General features: G+C 47.9%; 1 protein-coding gene across 1 annotated transcript in view; it reads left to right on the top strand.

Annotated features, from left to right (window-relative positions):
* Positions 1–17,962, top strand: part of PEX10 (peroxisomal biogenesis factor 10) — a 66,839-nt gene that overhangs the window by 42,691 nt on the left and 6,186 nt on the right. Inside the window, exon 4 of the mRNA XM_078642468.1 lies at positions 3,970–4,145. Within this exon, the coding sequence (XP_078498594.1) occupies positions 3,970–4,145 (176 nt within the window). The remainder of the gene's footprint in view (positions 1–3,969; positions 4,146–17,962) is intronic.

Below are 17,962 nucleotides of genomic sequence, written 5' to 3'. Positions count from 1 at the left end.
GCTTTTTTCCCAGCTTACTCTACTACTGACAGCCTCTCTCCCTGCTCAAACTAGGCAATTAAGGCTTAAGCATAATTGGTGGCTGTCCTTTCTGCAAGTCACATCGCTTATCCCTTGCAGCCTAGATATGTATGGTGTCTCCATTTCACAAAGGCCTGACCCTTGCCTCTCTTACCAACCTCTCCACCTCAAGATGTAAAAGCTGCCAAGAAATTCAAGTCGCTGCATCACTCTGTCATGGCTGAATACCCACCCACAGCCCCTCCTTTGGCAGACCGGATGTCTATGGAGGTGAGACAGGGCTGTCAGCTGTCTATTCTACAATGCTTGAAACCCACTCTCTTCCCATACAGAGATCACAGAACACCAGCATCCAACTAAATCAATCAATCCGGATTTAAAAAGCCCCATTAATTACCCAATAGGGTATCCAGGTACTTACTTGCAGGTCCCGAAGGCTTATTTGAACAGCCAGGTCTTGAGGGCCATTTGGAATTCCAGAAATGAGGTTATAGGCCAGAGTTGCCTGGTGAGGCTGTTTTTGTCAGGTCTTGCTGCGATGTGGGAGATGGAGCATCCTCCACTTCTGCTTCGGTAGATGGGGGAGGTGGGGAGTATAGGCAAGTGAGAAGGAGGTGGATCATAGTTTTCTCGATGGTTATTAGAAGTTTAGGTGGTGTTCAATGTAGGCATGTCCGTGGTTGTGTAGAGCCTTGTGTGCATGGGTCAGCAGCTTGAATTGACATCTCTTCTGTACGGGGAGACAGTGGATTTGCCTAAGGTGGAGTGTGATGTGGGTTTGTCGGGGAAGACCGAGGATGAGTCTGGCTGCTCATGATCGAAGTCTCTGTAGGAGGTTTTCGGCGTTCCTTCGTAGAGGGAATTGCTGTAGTCCAGTCAGCTGGTGATGAGTGCATGTCAGTGCATCTCGTGTCTAGAGGTAGCCACTTTAAGATCTTATGTAGCATGCACAGAGTGACGAAGCAAGCAGAGGAGATGGCATTGATCTGTGATTTCATGATGAGCTTGTTGTCAATGATTTCCGAGATATCTGGCGTGGTCGGAGGGAGTAGATGTGGGTCCTAGGTCTGATGGCCACCAGTAGTCATTCCGTGTGTTGCTGCTGTTGCTGAGATCAGTACTTTCACCTTGTCTGTGTTCAGCTGAAGTCCGTTGCACTTCATCCAGTTGGTGATGCATGTCATGCTTCTGTGGATGTTGGTTCCGGTGGTGGTGGGGTCATCATGAATGAGGAGATGAGTTCGGTGTTGTTTGCATAGGATATTATGTTGGGACCGGATGATCTGACGATATTGGCGAGCGGTATGATGTATGGATTGAAGAGTGTGTGGCTGAGTGATGAGCCCTGGGGGACACTGGAGGTGATCTCCTTGGGTTTGGAGGTGAAAGGTAGGAGGTGGATCCTTTGGGTTCTTCCGGTGAGGAAGGAGGTGATACATCTGTGTGCTTCCTCTTGGAATCCGATATGGTGGAGTCTTTCGATCAACGTGTGGTGGGATTTGGTGTTGAAGACTGCCAAGGGCCTGCAGAGTAGCTGGTTCTGCACCAGGTGTGTCATGAGTTGCTTGCTAATGACCTTTTCCAGTACCTTCACTGGGAATGGGAGCAGAGAGATTGGCTGGTACATTTTATGTTCGCTGGGGTCGGTAAAGGGTTTTTTGAGTAGTGGTTTGACTTCGGTGTGTTTCCAGGTGTCTGGAAATGTTGTGGTGGTGATAGAGGTGTTGATCAGGGTGTGAGTTCCTGGACCATTCTTTGGTTTCCGAGGTTGAAGATGTGCGGGCATGGGTCTGTGGGTGCTTCTGGGTGGATGGATTTCATGGTGGAGGTGGTGTCCTGGGTGGAGAGGAGATTCCAAGTGGTCAGTCTGTGGTTCGTGTTGGTGGTAGCATATCTGTCAAAGAAGTCCATAGTTGTGGGTTTGGGGTTCAAAGATTCTTTATATGGTTACGATCTTGTCCTGGAAGAATCCGGCGAGGTTGTCTCATATCTCCTGTGAGGGTGTGATGATGTTTTCACTGGCAGCCAGGTTGGATAATTCCTTAACGATGTTGAAAAGTTCCTTGGTGGTGGTTGCTCTGGTTTCGATGCGTGTGGCTAGGGCTGTCTTCTTTGTTGCTTCCTTCATATCCCCGATCCCGACAGGCAAGACATGCTGTAACAGAGGTTGGTCACAGATTGGCCTCGACCCCATTCCTTGTCACTAGAGACTGCGGACGCGGCTCACAGGTTACTGGCTTGCCGTCCCTGATTTACAGCAGCACACTGCAAATGGCCTCTCTGATATCGAGACCCCTCCACGGCGCGAACATTTCAAACGCCTCATTTAAGCTGTTACAACCTTTATTAGGTCGACTCTGACCCAGCATCCAACTGCACAGGCCACGGCTGTCTGCATCCTTTACTCTCCTTGCACTTGGCCTGGACTTCTACTCGGTCTTCGCCTGAAACAAAACTCCTCCAAGTCACTCTGACCTGGATCTAGGCAAAATGTATACAGGCATACCATTGTTAATGTCCTGATGATGATCCTATATCTTTTGTAAGGATCGAAACGCCATTGACTTGTTGTACATCATATACACCTCTTTATTTAATACTTATGTGTAATGGTGTCTCCACTATAATTTGTTTGTCCTACCAAAATGTGTCTCATACAAACAATTTACTCTCCCTGAGCCTTTTTGTTTCATGTTGCACGTCCTTCCCACTAAGTTGGATACAGGCTTTTGTCCCACTTTATTTGCTTCTTGCTGAATTTTGTGTATATTTAAGCAACTATATATTAAAAACACCTGTCTGACTGGACAGCTGTAAAATATAGTACTGATTGGGTCTATATTTATTGTTTGCTCTCATTAATCCTTGTCCAGGGACCACTGTCTTTAGAAATAATTCTTTGTTGCCCTCAGCAGGTGATGGTTGAGGGAGGTCTTGCAGTCTGCATTGTTAGAGGTGTCCTTGCTGGGGCACCATATCCTCTCCAGCTGTTTGCTGTCTCGTTTCCCTGTTCTGAGTTCTTGGGTGTACCAGCTGGCCTTTTTGGGGGATTTTTTCTGGATGTTGCTCTTGCTGGGGACGATGCTATTGGCGCAGTTGGTGATCCTGCTCGAGGTTGGTGATGGTAGCAGGTTTGGAGGTGTTGAGGACTTCCTTGTCACAGCTCTCTGAGATTGTGTTCCAATTCCGGTGTATGGGGGGGGTGGAGGGGGGAGGGGGCGCTGGTCATCGTGGGGGTATTAGTGCAGGGGCTGGAGATGTTGGAGTAAATGAGGGAGTGACCTTTCATGTGAGTTCTGTGATGTAGCTGTATAGACACAGTTGCTGGAGGTGAAGCTGGGGTCCAGCTTGTCTTGCGGTGTGTGTAGGGTCTTGGACGATCTGGGGTAAGCCGAGGCTGCTCATACTGATCATTTTGTTTATCCGTGCATATTGTTCTTTGAGTCACCGTTCTGCAGTTAGAGGAGTATTCCAGCTGCATGTAGTGTGTTATAAAAATCCTGATAAAAACATATGACTAAGAGCAGGACTGTGACACCATTTTCCTTTAAGGTAGATCCCTTACTAAAGAAAACTGATGCATTCCAGAGTGCAGAGTTCCAGTTTTGTTGCGACCAATATAAGTTTACCAAACCATCTGGAATTACTAGTTTCATAGCAGAAATCTGGTTACGTACTTGACATAGCATATGAAAAAGTTGTCCCAGCTAATCAAAGTTTGAACGCAACTAGATACTTACACTGTATTTTGGTACAATATCACCAGGCTGATGAAATTAAACAGTCCAAAAATTCGTCATATCATTTGGGGAAATAAATCTCAGTCCCACCCCTCCTAATAACCCAAATGAAAATATGACTGTCTCACAGGCATTTAAAGGTTCACAAACAATGCTTTAGTAGATCTATTAATACCTAAAATTAATTTTATCTTTCATTTATTCACAGCTCCGTGTCCGAGGATTTGTTGGAGGTGATCAAGGAATTCGATCAAGTTATGGGCTCCTGGGTATTGTGTCACTACTGCATTTGATACTGATAGTCTCAGTGCAGATCTACAACTTCAAACAGAGGCAGTGGGCACAGCAGAAGTGGAAACTACACCGACGCATGTCCTATCAAAGGTATGTAGATTTCTCACTGCCTGAACTGCCATTTTGAATATTAGACTTATATTTTTAGTAGGTGTGATACTTCATAGTTGCTAGTGTTGCCTTATTCTTTAAAACCGAAGATCTTGGCAAATGAGCAGTAGAGAGATTTTCTATATGTAAATTTCACACTTTCAGGGCCTCTTCCAAAAATAGAGTGCACCTGGTTTCAGAAGGAATCAAGAGTGGAAAAACTGAATGAAGGCCCTGTTGTGGGAATCAACCATTAGTTACTAGGCTATTTAAGAATGTAATAAAAATACGTTCAAACATAAACTTGCTGCAGGCATTTTGACATAGTTCATGGATAGAAGATTCAACTGTAGTATTTTAATAATTTCTAGAAAAGATTTCCCACAACAAACAAATTCCTAACTAAGACATTTGCCACCTTAACTGATAAAGCTCACAGGCATATTGTAAAAGTGTGACTTTCAAACTCAGTTGTTTAACTTTTATGTGGAAAACATACCACAGGATCGTAAGCAAACAGGCAGATATTTACATATTCACATCCCATTTCCCCCCTACTATCCTACCTTTTGCCCTTCCAGTTAACATAATTAAAGAGAACGAAGAAAATAATTATAGGATAGTTCATCTAACATTGGTGATCTTGCAGAGTTTGTAAAATGACGTGTCCTTTGTGACTCTGCAAATGTAGTTCAAACAGAGTGATTGTTTTGTTTCTTCTGAGGTCAGTAAAATGAAGACTAAGGTTTGATCAGTAATGGTAATTCAATGTTCTACTTATTATGTATCACATCTAAATGAATTTAGTGCAACTTATTATGTGCGGAAGTGCTGGAAAGTAGGGAGGATCCTGACACCTATTTCTGGTCCAGATCCGGCCGACCCAGGCAAACATGCTGCATATATCCTGGTGTCATTATGCGACACCGTCTATAATTCAGCAACTCCTGCACATTGTCTGCAATGTGCACGCAGGAAGGGTGCTTTCTAATTCCTTCCAGCTGGGCCAAAACAAAGGCCTGAATAAAATGTCCATAAGCCCCCCCCCCCCCCCCTTTTTGGTCAAGTTTCATCCTAGTTTGGAGCCATCTAGAGCCAAACAACTAAAAGCAAATGCAATGGAAAGACACTGAGATGTTTTCAGTTCTGAAGTACTTAACAGAAACTATGATTGGAGTCCCGTTGTTAACTTTGTTCAACTCCTTATGTAAGAGTTGTGTTTGCACTGCAAGAATGTAAGATTTATCTGGTTGCATGATTAATTACACAACTATTGCTTTGTGTAGTAACCAACTCGACACTGGAGGTAGTAAGATAGTTATTTATTGGCTACATCGGTAGCAGAGGCAGGGAGTCCAGCTCTGCCAACAGCTCCAACAGTAATACTCCAGCTTCACACAGTTGCTAGGAGACTCCACATTCTACAGCACAGTAATCGCAACAGATTTAAAGGTGAACTACCAATATGCATAAGCATGAACAGTGTAAGCATAAAATACAAGATACAACACTTTGCAAGGCACTTTTTAATTTTTTTAATTTTTTTTATTGTTGTACTAGCAGCCCGTCCCGACGTTGTCAGGGTATGAATTGCTGCCGGCCAGTAGTATATTGTTTTGTAGGATTTCGTTTTGATAGCATTTCTTATCTGTGACAGGCCTGTGAAACGCTCCAATTCACAGTGCACTGCTGATGCACTTAACAGTGCGCGTTCAGTAGTGTGTAAACTCGAGTTTCCCTACTTTATTTTTCCTTGCAATATTATATAGCACGAACTCGACAACATGGCATGAGCACAATTTACATTACAAAAGAACACATTCATTTGTGGTAGGCACAGGAGACAAAGCGATTTGCCTGGAATCACAGGATGTTGAGCTGATGCCGAGATTCGAACGTAGCTCCCCAGCTCTAAAGTTCGCAATTCTAGAACTTGTGGCGGGAGGTGTGTCTAAAAGTGTATGTCGGTGCTGGCCATCAATGAGAGAGACCTGTGCATTTTTCAAATGGGTGGTGAAAAAATATGAGTATGTTGCTGGAGATGTGGGCCGCCGTGCCACCAATGTACTTACCGGGGGAGGGTAAACACCCATTATTCCGCAACTTTCTTTCTGCATACCATCACTCCGCATACTTTCATTACGAAAGTACCATGACTCCGCAATGTCATTATAACTCATGGCATTACATTTTATATGCTTTTACCACGCATACATTTACAACGAAATTCGTTGTAAATGCATGAATGGTAAAAGCATGTTTTTTAAAAATGTTTGGATAAGGTAAGTATGGGTATATGGGTATATGTTTTGGGGTACTGGGGGTATATGTTTTGGGGTGTTTGGGTATTTTAAGGCTTCACATATAGTTTTGGGTTATGGGTTGCAGGGGTATTTTTAGGGTTGAGGGCTTGGTTTGGGTTTTGGGGTATAGGGGTATTTTTAGGGTTGAGGGGTATGTTTGGGTTTTGGGGTACAGGGGTATTTTTAGGGTTCAGGGCTAGGTTTGGGTATTGGGGTACAGAGTGATTTTAAGGGTTATGGGCTAGGTTTGGGTTTTGGGGTACCGGGGTATTTTAGGGTTCAGGATTGGTTTTGGGATACAGTGGTATTTTTTAGGGTTCAGGGATGGATTTGGGTTTTGGGGTACTGGGGTATTTTTAGGGTTCAGGGCTAGGTTTTGTGACCCACTCAGCGCCCTCCTGAAGAAACCATCAGCTGACCCCACCGACCTCAAGAACTTCCGCCCCATCTCGCTCCTCCCGTTTCCTGCTAAAGTCATCGAAGACCGTCAACCGACAGCTTGCCGCCTTCCTCGAGACGAACGGATCCCTCGACCCCTCGCAGTCCGGCTTCCGAGCCAACCACAGCACCGAGACCGCCCTCATCGCAGCCACTGACGACATCCGAGCCCTGCTCGACAACGGGGAAACGGCTGCCCTCATCCTCCTGGACCTCTCCGCAGCATTTGACACTGTCTGCCACCGCACCCTAGTACAACGCCTCAGGAACATCGGAATCCAAGAGAAGGCTCTGGAGTGGATCATCTCGTTCCTCGCCGGACGAACCCAGAGAGTCCGCCTCCCCCCGTTCAGATCCGAGGCCACCGAAGTCATTTGCGGCGTACCACAAGGATCATCACTCAGCCCCACCCTCTTCAACATCTACATGAGCCCCCTCGCGGCCATCGCACGCCAACACAACCTCAACATCATCTCCTACGCGGACGACACTCAGTTGATCCTCTCCCACACCAACGACCCAGCCACCGCCAGAACCAACCTACACAAAGGGATGAAAGAAGTAGCCGAGTGGATGAAGAACAGCCGCTTGAAACTCAACTCAGACAAGACGGAAGTCCTCATCCTGGGACCATCTTCCTCCGCCTGGGACGACTCCTGGTGGCCCCCTGCCCTGGGCAGCGCACCCAAACCAACGGACCACGCACGCAACCCGGGCTTCATCCTGGACTCCTCTCTCTCGATGACCGGACAAGTCAACGCCGTCTCGGCCTCGTGCTTCAACATCCTACGCATGCTCCGGAAGATCTTCCGATGGATCCCCACCGAAACCAGGAAGACGGTCACACAGGCACTCGTCACCAGTCGACTGGACTACAGAAACACCCTCTACACCGGAACCACAGTCAAACTACAGAAGAGACTCCAACGCATCCAGAATGCCTCCGCACGACTCATCCTGGACATCCCCCGCCACAGCCACATCTCCGGACACCTGAGAGACCTGCACTGGCTCCCCGTCAACAAGAGAATCAAGTTCCGTCTCCTCACCCACGCACACAAGGCTCTCCATGACCTGGGCCCCAGGTACCTCAACAACCGCCTGACCTTCTACACTCCCACCCGCCAACTTCGTTCGACCAACCACGCCCTCGCCGCCGTTCCACGCATCCGAAGAGCCACCATGGGAGGAAGATCCTTCTCCTACCTAGCAGCCACGACATGGAATTCCCTCCCCATCCACCTCCGCCAGACCCAAGACCACCTCTCCTTCAGGAAGCAACTCAAGACCTGGCTGTTCGAGCAGTAGCGGACCCCCCCTCCCCCAAGCGCCTTGAGACCCTCCGGGTGAGTAGCGCGCTATATACATTTTTTGATTGATTTGATTGTTTTGGGGTACAGGGGTATTTATAGGGTTCAGGGCTAGGTTTGGGTTTTGGGGTACGGGGTATTTTTAGGGTTCAGGGGTAGGTTTGGGTTTTGGGGTACAGGGGTATTTATAGGGTTCCGGGCTAGGTTTGGGTTTTGGGGTATAGGGGTATTTTTAGGGTTCAGGGGTAGGTTTGGGTTTTGGGGTCCAGGGGTATTTATAGGGTTGAGGGCTAGGTTTGGGTTACAGGGGTATTTTTAGGGTTCAGGGGTAGGTTTGGGTTTTGAGGTACAGGGGTATTTTTAGGGTTTAGGGATAGGTTTGGGGGTACAGGGTATATTTATAGGGTTAAGGTGGGTTAGTGTTTAAGGGTGTTGGGGTATTTTAAGGAGTAAGGGTGGGTTATGATTATGGGGTGCAGGGGTATTTAAAGGGAGCAGGGTGGGATTAGCACACGATATGAGACATGACATGAAGGGCGGAACGTACCACACGCCCCCAGCGTTTGTCACGCCCCCAGCACACGCCCACAAGGGACTACTTTGCTGGCACGGTTCTTTTACCTTTTAAAGGTATATTGGTGGGCATCTGCATAGCCTATGTCCTTCTGCTGCAACTGCCCTTTCCAACGCTGTATTGGGTGTTGTGATTGGTGCTGTGGTTCCTGAGATTACCCGCCTCAAAGGTTTGGGCTCTCTTTATTATATTAGTATAGATAAGTCTGCTCTTCCTAGAGTAAAGTGTCGGGGCACTTTACACCACACACAGATGCACAATAAATCATACAAGTGTGTAATCAATGTACAGGAAATGTTACACACAGCAATGAGTGTTGAAAAGTGTAGGAATCACATACCATCTATACTTGTAGACATTATATGTTAAGAGTAAATGATTGACAGAAACAAAAAGTCAGGATATAAAATGTTTTGTGGTTGTTTGTACCAATAAGACTTAATTACTTCCCAAAGGAACCCTTCTTTGTAACCTTAGAATTACAGCAGATTGCTAAATAACAATAAGGATCTAAACCCAAGATTCACACTTTGAATGCAGCTCCTTGATGCTGATAAATAGATCTTTGTGCTGTATTTGAAGGCTTGCAACATTTGAACCTATGGTAACAAAATTATATAGCTGCTAAAATTAGTAGCACACTTATCTATCTTAATGAAATACAAATCTGTGATATGCATGTAATACAATGTGCTACACAGGCATATTAGTCCTCTTTGCTACTTTAGGAGTTTAATCTATGATTTGCTGCAACACAGAACTCTCTTAGAACTGTATTAACCGTTATAGGTATCTTACCTCTGTTATTATCCCCTGAAATATTGCTAGGTGCACAATGATTTCTGCAGCAGGAGCCTTAACTATGTTAGATATTTTAAAATGCGACCTGTTTTTACCAGTTAAGTAGCCAAGAACATATTTACTGGGATATTTGTCCTTGTTGCCAATTTCTTCGTATAGGACTTAAAAAATTTAAAAAAATATATATATGTTCGAGGCATGTGGGCTGCTAAATTCATATCTTGTGCACAGATCGCCGCCTAGTGTTGGGTCCGGATGATTGCACATTGTTGTCCTGGAAGAGTCTTCGAAGTATCACGAGATAGGTGGCTCCTCCCCTGGACTACAGTGCGCATGGGCATCGACTCCATCCCCAGATTGTTTTTTTCCGCCATTGGGTTCGGATGTGGTTTCGACGTCTCCGTGTCGGAACCGATAAACTTTGTTCTTAAGGCCAAAAGGCCTTCGTTACCAGCGTCGGTATTGTTTGCGCTCGGTCTCGAGCGTCGTCCAAATCTCGGAGCCGGAACTCAACGGAGTCCAGTCACTCTTCAGACATCGAGGCCCTCTCGTCGCAGCAAGACCCGACAACATTACCATGGAGCGGAGCCCATTTAAATACTGCCCCATCTGTGGATCCAAATATCCACACATCGATGTGCATCCGGTCTGTAACAAATGCCTGTCACCGGACCACAACGAAGACAACTGTATGGCCTGCTCTCAATTCAGGTCAAAGAAGACGCTCAAGCATCGGCGCGCGGCGCGCCTCGAGGCCCAGCGAGCGGCACCGGCACCCGACGACATATTCGACGACCCCGCGGTGGAAGGCAGTAGCCATCATCTCCAAATTTCGCCTCCGACGACGGAGGTCCAGTCCGATGCCGAGGAACACGTCGAAGGGCACGGCCAGGACACTGAATACGTCGAGGAGGTAGGGGACGACGAAGAAGTTTATGGGGCCGCGGAAGATCGCTCGGAGGAAGAGCTATGCCCCGAAGTCTATATGGTTCAGGCTCAGGTCACGGGATTGCCACTCGACCTTACCCACAACCCCGCACCGCTATCCCCGGCCCCGCCTTCTCGCCCGGCCACGGACACTCAAGCGGAGCCGCCATTACCCGTATCGAAACCGAAAGCGAAACCTTCGGTCTCTACGGCTCCTAAGATGGCCGACGTCCAGCCAAAATCGAAACCGAAACACACGGCTTCGACAAAAGACAAAATGGCCGACGTCCAGGCCAAATCAAAAACGAAACTACCGGACGCGACAACACCAAAAACGGACGACGTCCAGCAGACGATTTCGAAACCGGCTCCTTCATCGGCTCCGTCCTCCTCCGGCACACAGAAGTCGAAGAAGGTTGTCGAGACGGCAGCGCCGCACAAGGTGCACAAGGACTCGTCCTCCAAGAAGGCCGTCCATCAAGAGTCGGCCTCTGTTGCTCCGGCACGGTCGTCGAAGTCGGTGCACACGCCTTCAGACGCTCCTACGGCGCAACCAACTAAACGCCCAGTCGAACAAAAGTCGACTACAAGCCACGAACCGAAGGCCGCAGGCACTACGCATCGGCACAAAGATGTCGACTCTGCAGCACCGGCGTCGGCGCCAAAGTCTACAAAGGACACGCGCCACAATGCGGCTGAAGATCCGTCGACGCACATACCGTCGACACCGAGGGACTCCGACGCCACCGGACACCGGCTGTCGGCTACTACACCCTCCGCCTCCTTCACCGCGCAGGTCACCGACTCCCTGAAACGGATTCGGGAAAAAGCTTTGTCGACGACGGCTCCCACGCCGTCGGCTCCAAAGGAGGTGGACGCTCCTCAGAAGTCATCAGCCAAGCTGCTTTACACTCTTCCACCAAAGGTGCCACCAAAGGCGTTTGCACCTAGATCGGTGCCACAGACTTCGGCTCCTTCGGCGCTTCAAGCCTCAGATGACCAATCAGAGCATTATATCGATGCCCACACGGGGAAACTGACCATTTACAAAAGAAACTTCCCAACCACTGGAATCATATGTTATTCCACTGAAGAAAAAGAGGACAGCACTGGACAGTCCTGCCCTTATTGAGCCCATTCTACCACCACCACGACTGAGTCCATCACCTTCCCCAAACCAATCAGGGGGAAAGGATGATGAGGAAGACGACCAATACAATTTCCCAGTGGACAATGACCCTGATGTTCAGCAGGACACATATGACGACACTGGGGACCAAGGTGGACAGCACGTGGTACAAGATCCACAAGGTTTTGGGGCCCGTACATCTCCAACTGAGGATTCTGCAGCATTTAATGCTTTAATCGAACGGGCAGCAGCAAATCATGATGTAGACATGCATGCTGACCCGGTGGAGGAAGACTTTTTGTTTAACACTTTCTCAGTCTCAGAAAGAACTGTTAAAATACTTCCTATGCTCAAAGGTGTCCTTAGACATGCCCCAGATATCTTTAAGGAACATTCCAGGGCAAGAGTGGTGAACCCACGTATCGAAAAAAAATACAGCACCTGGGGATCCTGCATATATTCGAGGACAGTTGCCTCTGGACTCGTTGGTGGTCGCCAATGCCCGCAAGAGGGCAAACTCCCAAACTACGGGTGACGCTCCTCCCCCTGACAAGGAGTCGAAAGTGCTTGAGGCATCCGGCAAGAGGGTGGCTGCGCAGGCTGCCAATGTATGGAGTATAGCGAACACACAGGCACTATTGGCGCGTTACGATAGGGCGCATTACGACACCCTAGAACAGCTCCTTCAACATCTACCTGATGAGTATAAAGAAGCAGCCGAAATGCTCATACAAGAGGGGAAGCTTATATCAAACGCTGCAATAAAGTGTGCGCTTGATGTGGCAGACACGGCGGCTAGGGGGATTAACACTAGCGTCATGCTAAGACGACAAGCTTGGCTTCGTATATCTGGATTTAAGCCTGACATCCAAACTACAATCCTCAACCAGCCCGTCAATCCTGACAGACTGTTTGGCCCAGATGTAGACACCACACTTGAAAAGATTAAAAAGGACAACGAGACTGCTAAGTCCATGGGGGCACTTCAGTCCCAACAATTCAGAGGAAACACTTTTCGTCACTCAGGAGCGCGTGGTGTTACCAGAGGACACTTGGGTCAACAATCACAATTTACAAAGGGTGGTGCACCATCCTCCTACCCCAATCAAGGTAGAGGGGGTTACAGAGGTAACAGTGCCCAGGGCAGAGGCAGAGGGAACAACCACTCCCGTTCCTCTGCCGCCAATAAACAGTGACTCTCTGTCACTGCCCCCCGACCATCCAACACCTGTCGGGGGGAGACTCCAGCAGTTCCTGCCAGTCTGGACATCCATCACCACAGACAGGTGGGTGAGAAAACTGATCAAATACGGTTATTGTTTGGAGTTAACATCCACTCCTCCCAACATTCCACCAAGACACCGTCCTATGTCGGCAGAGCACTTGCACTTATTGCAGCAGGAGGTCTTGGTAATGCTGCAAAAAGGCGCAATAGAGCTCGTACCAATGGAGGAGGAAGGCACAGGGGTCTATTCCCTGTACTTCCTCATCCCAAAAAAGGACGGATCCCTCAGACCTATTCTGGATCTACGCCCCCTCAACATGTATATACTGTCCGAACACTTTCACATGCTGACACTGCAACAAATTCTTCCCCTGCTAAACCAAGGGGACTTCCTGGCAACCTTGGACCTCAAGGATGCTTACTTCCACATCCCACTCCACCCATCCCACAGAAAGTACCTCAGGTTCACCATTCAAAACAAACACTATTAGTTCAAAGTCCTACCCTTCGGGGTTACTACTGCCCCCAGAGTGTTTACAAAGTGTCTGGCGACAGTAGCGGCGCACCTCAGACGGCAGAACATACATGTCTACCCCTACCTAGACGACTGGCTTGTTCAAGCGAAGTCGGACATACAATGCGCCGCGGACATGTCCCACACTATTCACCTCCTTCACAGTCTGGGATTCTCGCTAAACTACCCAAAATCGCACCTTCAACCAGCCCACGTACGGCAGTATCTAGGCGCGACAATAAACACCCTGACTGCTATGGCTCAGCCAAACCCAGCCAGGATCAACAGCATCCAGTCACTAATCCAACGGTTCAGACCGCAACACTCCCTACCAGCGAGAGTGTTCATGCAGTTGATAGGCATGATGGCCTCCTGCATTTTCATAGTCCCGCACGCGAGGTTGCACATGCGTCCTCTCCAAGAATGCTTGGCAAATCAGTGGACACAGGCTCGGGGACAACTGACAGACCTAGTGTTGGTGACCGGTCGGGCATACAACTCTCTGCATTGGTGGAATCCACACAACCTTTGCAAGGGACGACCGTGCCAAGAGCCGGTGCCACAGATTATCCTGACGACGGACGCCTCTCTCCAAGGATGGGGAGCTCATGTGCTCCACTACACTGTGCAGGGACTGTGGTCCACTCAACAACAGAAGTTGCACATCAACTACCTGGAATTGATGGCAATCTTCATGGCGCTAAAGTCCTTCAAGGTACATTTGTGCAACAAAGTCGTGTTGATCCGGACGGACAACATGACAGCCATGTACTACATCCAGAAGCAAGGAGGTACTCACTCACCACAGCTGTCTCACCTGGCTCAGAGCATGTGGAAGTGGGCCATTCAGAGGAACATTTTCCTCATGGCAGAACACCTCCCCAGCAAGGACAATCAGATGGCGGATCTGCTCAGCAGGTACAGCCATCAAATGCACGAGTGGGAGATTCATCCATCAGTACTCCACCCGTACTTCCAGCAGTGGGTTCATCCACAGATAGACCTGTTTGCCACAAGGGAAAACGCAAAATGCCAAAGCTTTGCCGCCAGGTTCCCTCATCCGCAATCGCAGGGGAATGCGATATGGATGAACTGGTCAGGCAAATTTGCGTACGCTTTTCCCCCAGCGCCTCTCATTCCGCTGGTGGCAAGAAAGCTAAAGCAACACTCGATGACTCTCATCCTAGTTGCTCCAACATGGGCACGCCAACCATGGTACACCACGTTTCTAGAACTTTCCGTGGTACCGCATCAAAGGCTGCATCTCACACCCAGCCTCTTGACGCAGAGCCATGGCGACATTCAGCATCCAGATCCGCAACAGCTCAATCTGGCGATCTGGCTCCTGAGGTCTTAGAATTTGGCTACCTCAACCTGCCTCCTGAATGCATGGACATCATCCGGGAGGCAAGGAAGCCCACGACCAGAGCTTGCTATGCTGCAAAATGGAAGCGGTTTGTCATTTACTGTACAGACAACAATATCAACCCGCTAGATGCATCCATTCCTAACATCATCTGCTATTTGTTACATCTTTACAAATGCAATCTGGCGTACGCTTCCATTCGGATACATTTATCCGCCATAGCGGCTTACCTCCAGAATAGGCAGCACCTCTCTGTTTTCAGGGTGCCTGCCATTAAAGCCTTCCTGGAGGGACTGAAACGAGTCATCCCTCCTAGAACTCCACCAGCTCCTGTGTGGAACCTCAATGTGGTCCTCACTAGGCTGATGGGCCCACCTTTCGAGCCACTGCACTCCTGCGAACTTCAGTTTCTAACGTGGAAAGTGGCTTTTCTCATTGCTATCACGTCGCTCAGGCGTGTTAGTGAGCTGCAAGCGCTCACAATCCAAGAGCCATTCATCCAAATACACTCTAACAGGGTAGTGCTCCGCACTAACCCCAAATTCCTTCCAAAGGTGGTGTCACAGTTTCATATCAACCAAACTATTGACCTGCCTGCATTTTTCCAAAACCCGCAAACGGTAGCAGAAAGAATGCTTCATACATTAGACGTTCGGAGGGCGCTAATGTACTACATTGACAGAACACAACCCTTTAGGAAGGCACAACAACTTTTTGTTGCCTTCTCAGCACAACACAAAGGCAACCCCATTTCCAAAGCAGGAATAGCCAGATGGATTGTTAAATGCATTCAGATCTGTTATCAAAAGGCTAAACGCACTTTAACAATACCCCCAAGGGCGCACTCCACACGCAAATTGGGGGCCTCCATGGCTTTCCTGGGGAACATTCCTTTAGAAGACATTTGTAGAGCAGCCACATGGTCTACACCACACACATTTACCAAACATTATTGCGTAGATGTGCATTCCAAACAGCAAGCAGCTGTAGGACAGGCTGTTCTCAAGACACTTTTTCAAGCTTCGGCAGCTGGCACGGGCAACCGCCCTTAATGGAGGGACTGCTGTGTATTCTATGCACAAGATATGAATTTAGCAGCCCACATGCCTCGAACTGAATATGCTACTTACCAGTATGCATCTGTTCTTGGCATGTAGGGCTGCTAACATTCATATCGCCCGCCCTCCTCCCCTGTGCCCGTAGCGGCTGCAGACACTCTCTTGCATTCATCATTAGCATGGACATCCTGTACACTGTTTCACTCCATCTCTGCCACAATGGCTAAAACCAATCTGGGGATGGAGTCGATGCCCATGCGCACTGTAGTCCAGGGGAGGAGCCACCTATCTCGTGATACTTCGAAGACTCTTCCAGGACAACAATGTGCAATCATCCGGACCCAACACTAGGCGGCGATCTGTGCACAAGATATGAATGTTAGCAGCCCTACATGCCAAGAACAGATGCATACTGGTAAGTAGCATATTAAATATATATCTATACTAATATAATAGAGAGCCCAAACCTTTGAGGCGGGTAATCTCAGGAACTACAGCACCAATCACAACACCCAATACAGCGTTGGAAAGGGCAGTTGCAGCAGAAGGACATAGGCTATGCAGATGCCCACCATATACCTTTAAAAGATAAAAGAACCGTGCCAGCAAAGTAGTCCCTTGGGCTTGTCTGCGTTGTGCTGTGGGCGTGTGCTGGGGGCGTGTGGTACGTTCCGCCCTTCATGTCATGTCTCATATCGTGTGCTAATCCCACCCTGCTCCCTTTAAATACCCCTGCACCCCATAATCATAACCCACCCTTACTCCTTGAAATACACCAACACCCTTAAACACTAACCCATCTTAACCCTATAAATATACCCTGTACTCCCAAACCTATCCCTAAACCCTAAAAATACCCCTGTACCCCAAACCTAGCCCTGAACCCTATAAATACCCCTGTACCCCAAAACCCAAACCTACCCCTAACCCTAAAAATACCCCTGTACCCCAAAATCCAAACCTAGCCCTGAACCCTATAAATACCCCTGTACCCCAAAACCCAAACCTACCCCTGAACCCTAAAAATACCCCTCTACCCCAAAACCCAAACCTAGCCCTGAACCCTAAAAATACCCCTGTACCCCAAAACCCAAACCTAGCCCTGAACCCTTAAAATCACTCTGTACCCCAAAACCCAAACCTAGCCCTGAACCCATAAAATACCCCTGTACCCCAAAACTTAAACATACCCCTGAACCCTAAAAATACCCCTATACCCCAAAACCCAAACCAAGCCCTTAACCCTAAAAATACCCCTGTACCCCATAACCCAAAACTATATCTGAAGCCTTAAAATACCCAAACACCCCAAAACATATACTCCCAGTACCCCAAAACATACCCTTATACCCATACTTATCTTATCCAAACATTTAAAAAAAACATGCTTTTACCATTCATGCATTTACAACGAATTTCGTTGTAAATGTATGCGTGGTAAAAGCATATAAAATGTAATGCCATGAGTTATGACATTGCGGAGTCATGGTACTTTTGTAATGAAAGTATGCGGAGTGATGGTATGCGGAAAGAAAGTTGCGGAATAATGGGTGTTTACCCTCCCCCGGTAAGTACATTGGTGGCACGGCGGCCCACATCTCCAGCAACATACTCCTATTTTTTCACCACCCATTTGAAAAATGCACAGGTCTCTCTCATTGATGGCCAGCACCGACATACACTTTTAGACACACCTCCCGCCACAAGTTCTAGAATTGCGAACTTTAGAGCTGGGGAGCTACGTTCGAATCTCGGCATCAGCTCAACATCCTGTGATTCCAGGCAAATCGCTTTGTCTCCTGTGCCTACCACAAATGAATGTGTTCTTCTGTAATGTAAATTGTGCTCATGCCATGTTGTCGAGTTCGCGCTATATAATACTGCAAGGAAAAATAAAGTAGGGAAACTCGAGTTCACACACTACTGAATGGCACTCTTAAGTGCATCAGCAGTGCACTGTGAATCGAAGCGTTTCACAGGCCTGTCACAGATAAGAAATGCTATCAAAACTAAATCCTACAAAACAATATACTACTGGCCGGCAGCAATTTATTCCCTGACAACGTCGGGACGGGCTGCTAGTGTATATATATATATATATAATGTGTGTATAATATACTTACGTTGACTATCAGACTCTGCTTTTCAAGTTCAGCCCGTCTTGACTCCAAC

The sequence above is a fragment of the Lissotriton helveticus genome, chromosome 5_1 (genome assembly GCF_964261635.1).
Source record: "Lissotriton helveticus chromosome 5_1, aLisHel1.1, whole genome shotgun sequence".
Lineage (NCBI taxonomy): Eukaryota > Metazoa > Chordata > Amphibia > Caudata > Salamandridae > Lissotriton > Lissotriton helveticus.
This window is presented reverse-complemented; position numbering and strand designations above follow the sequence as displayed.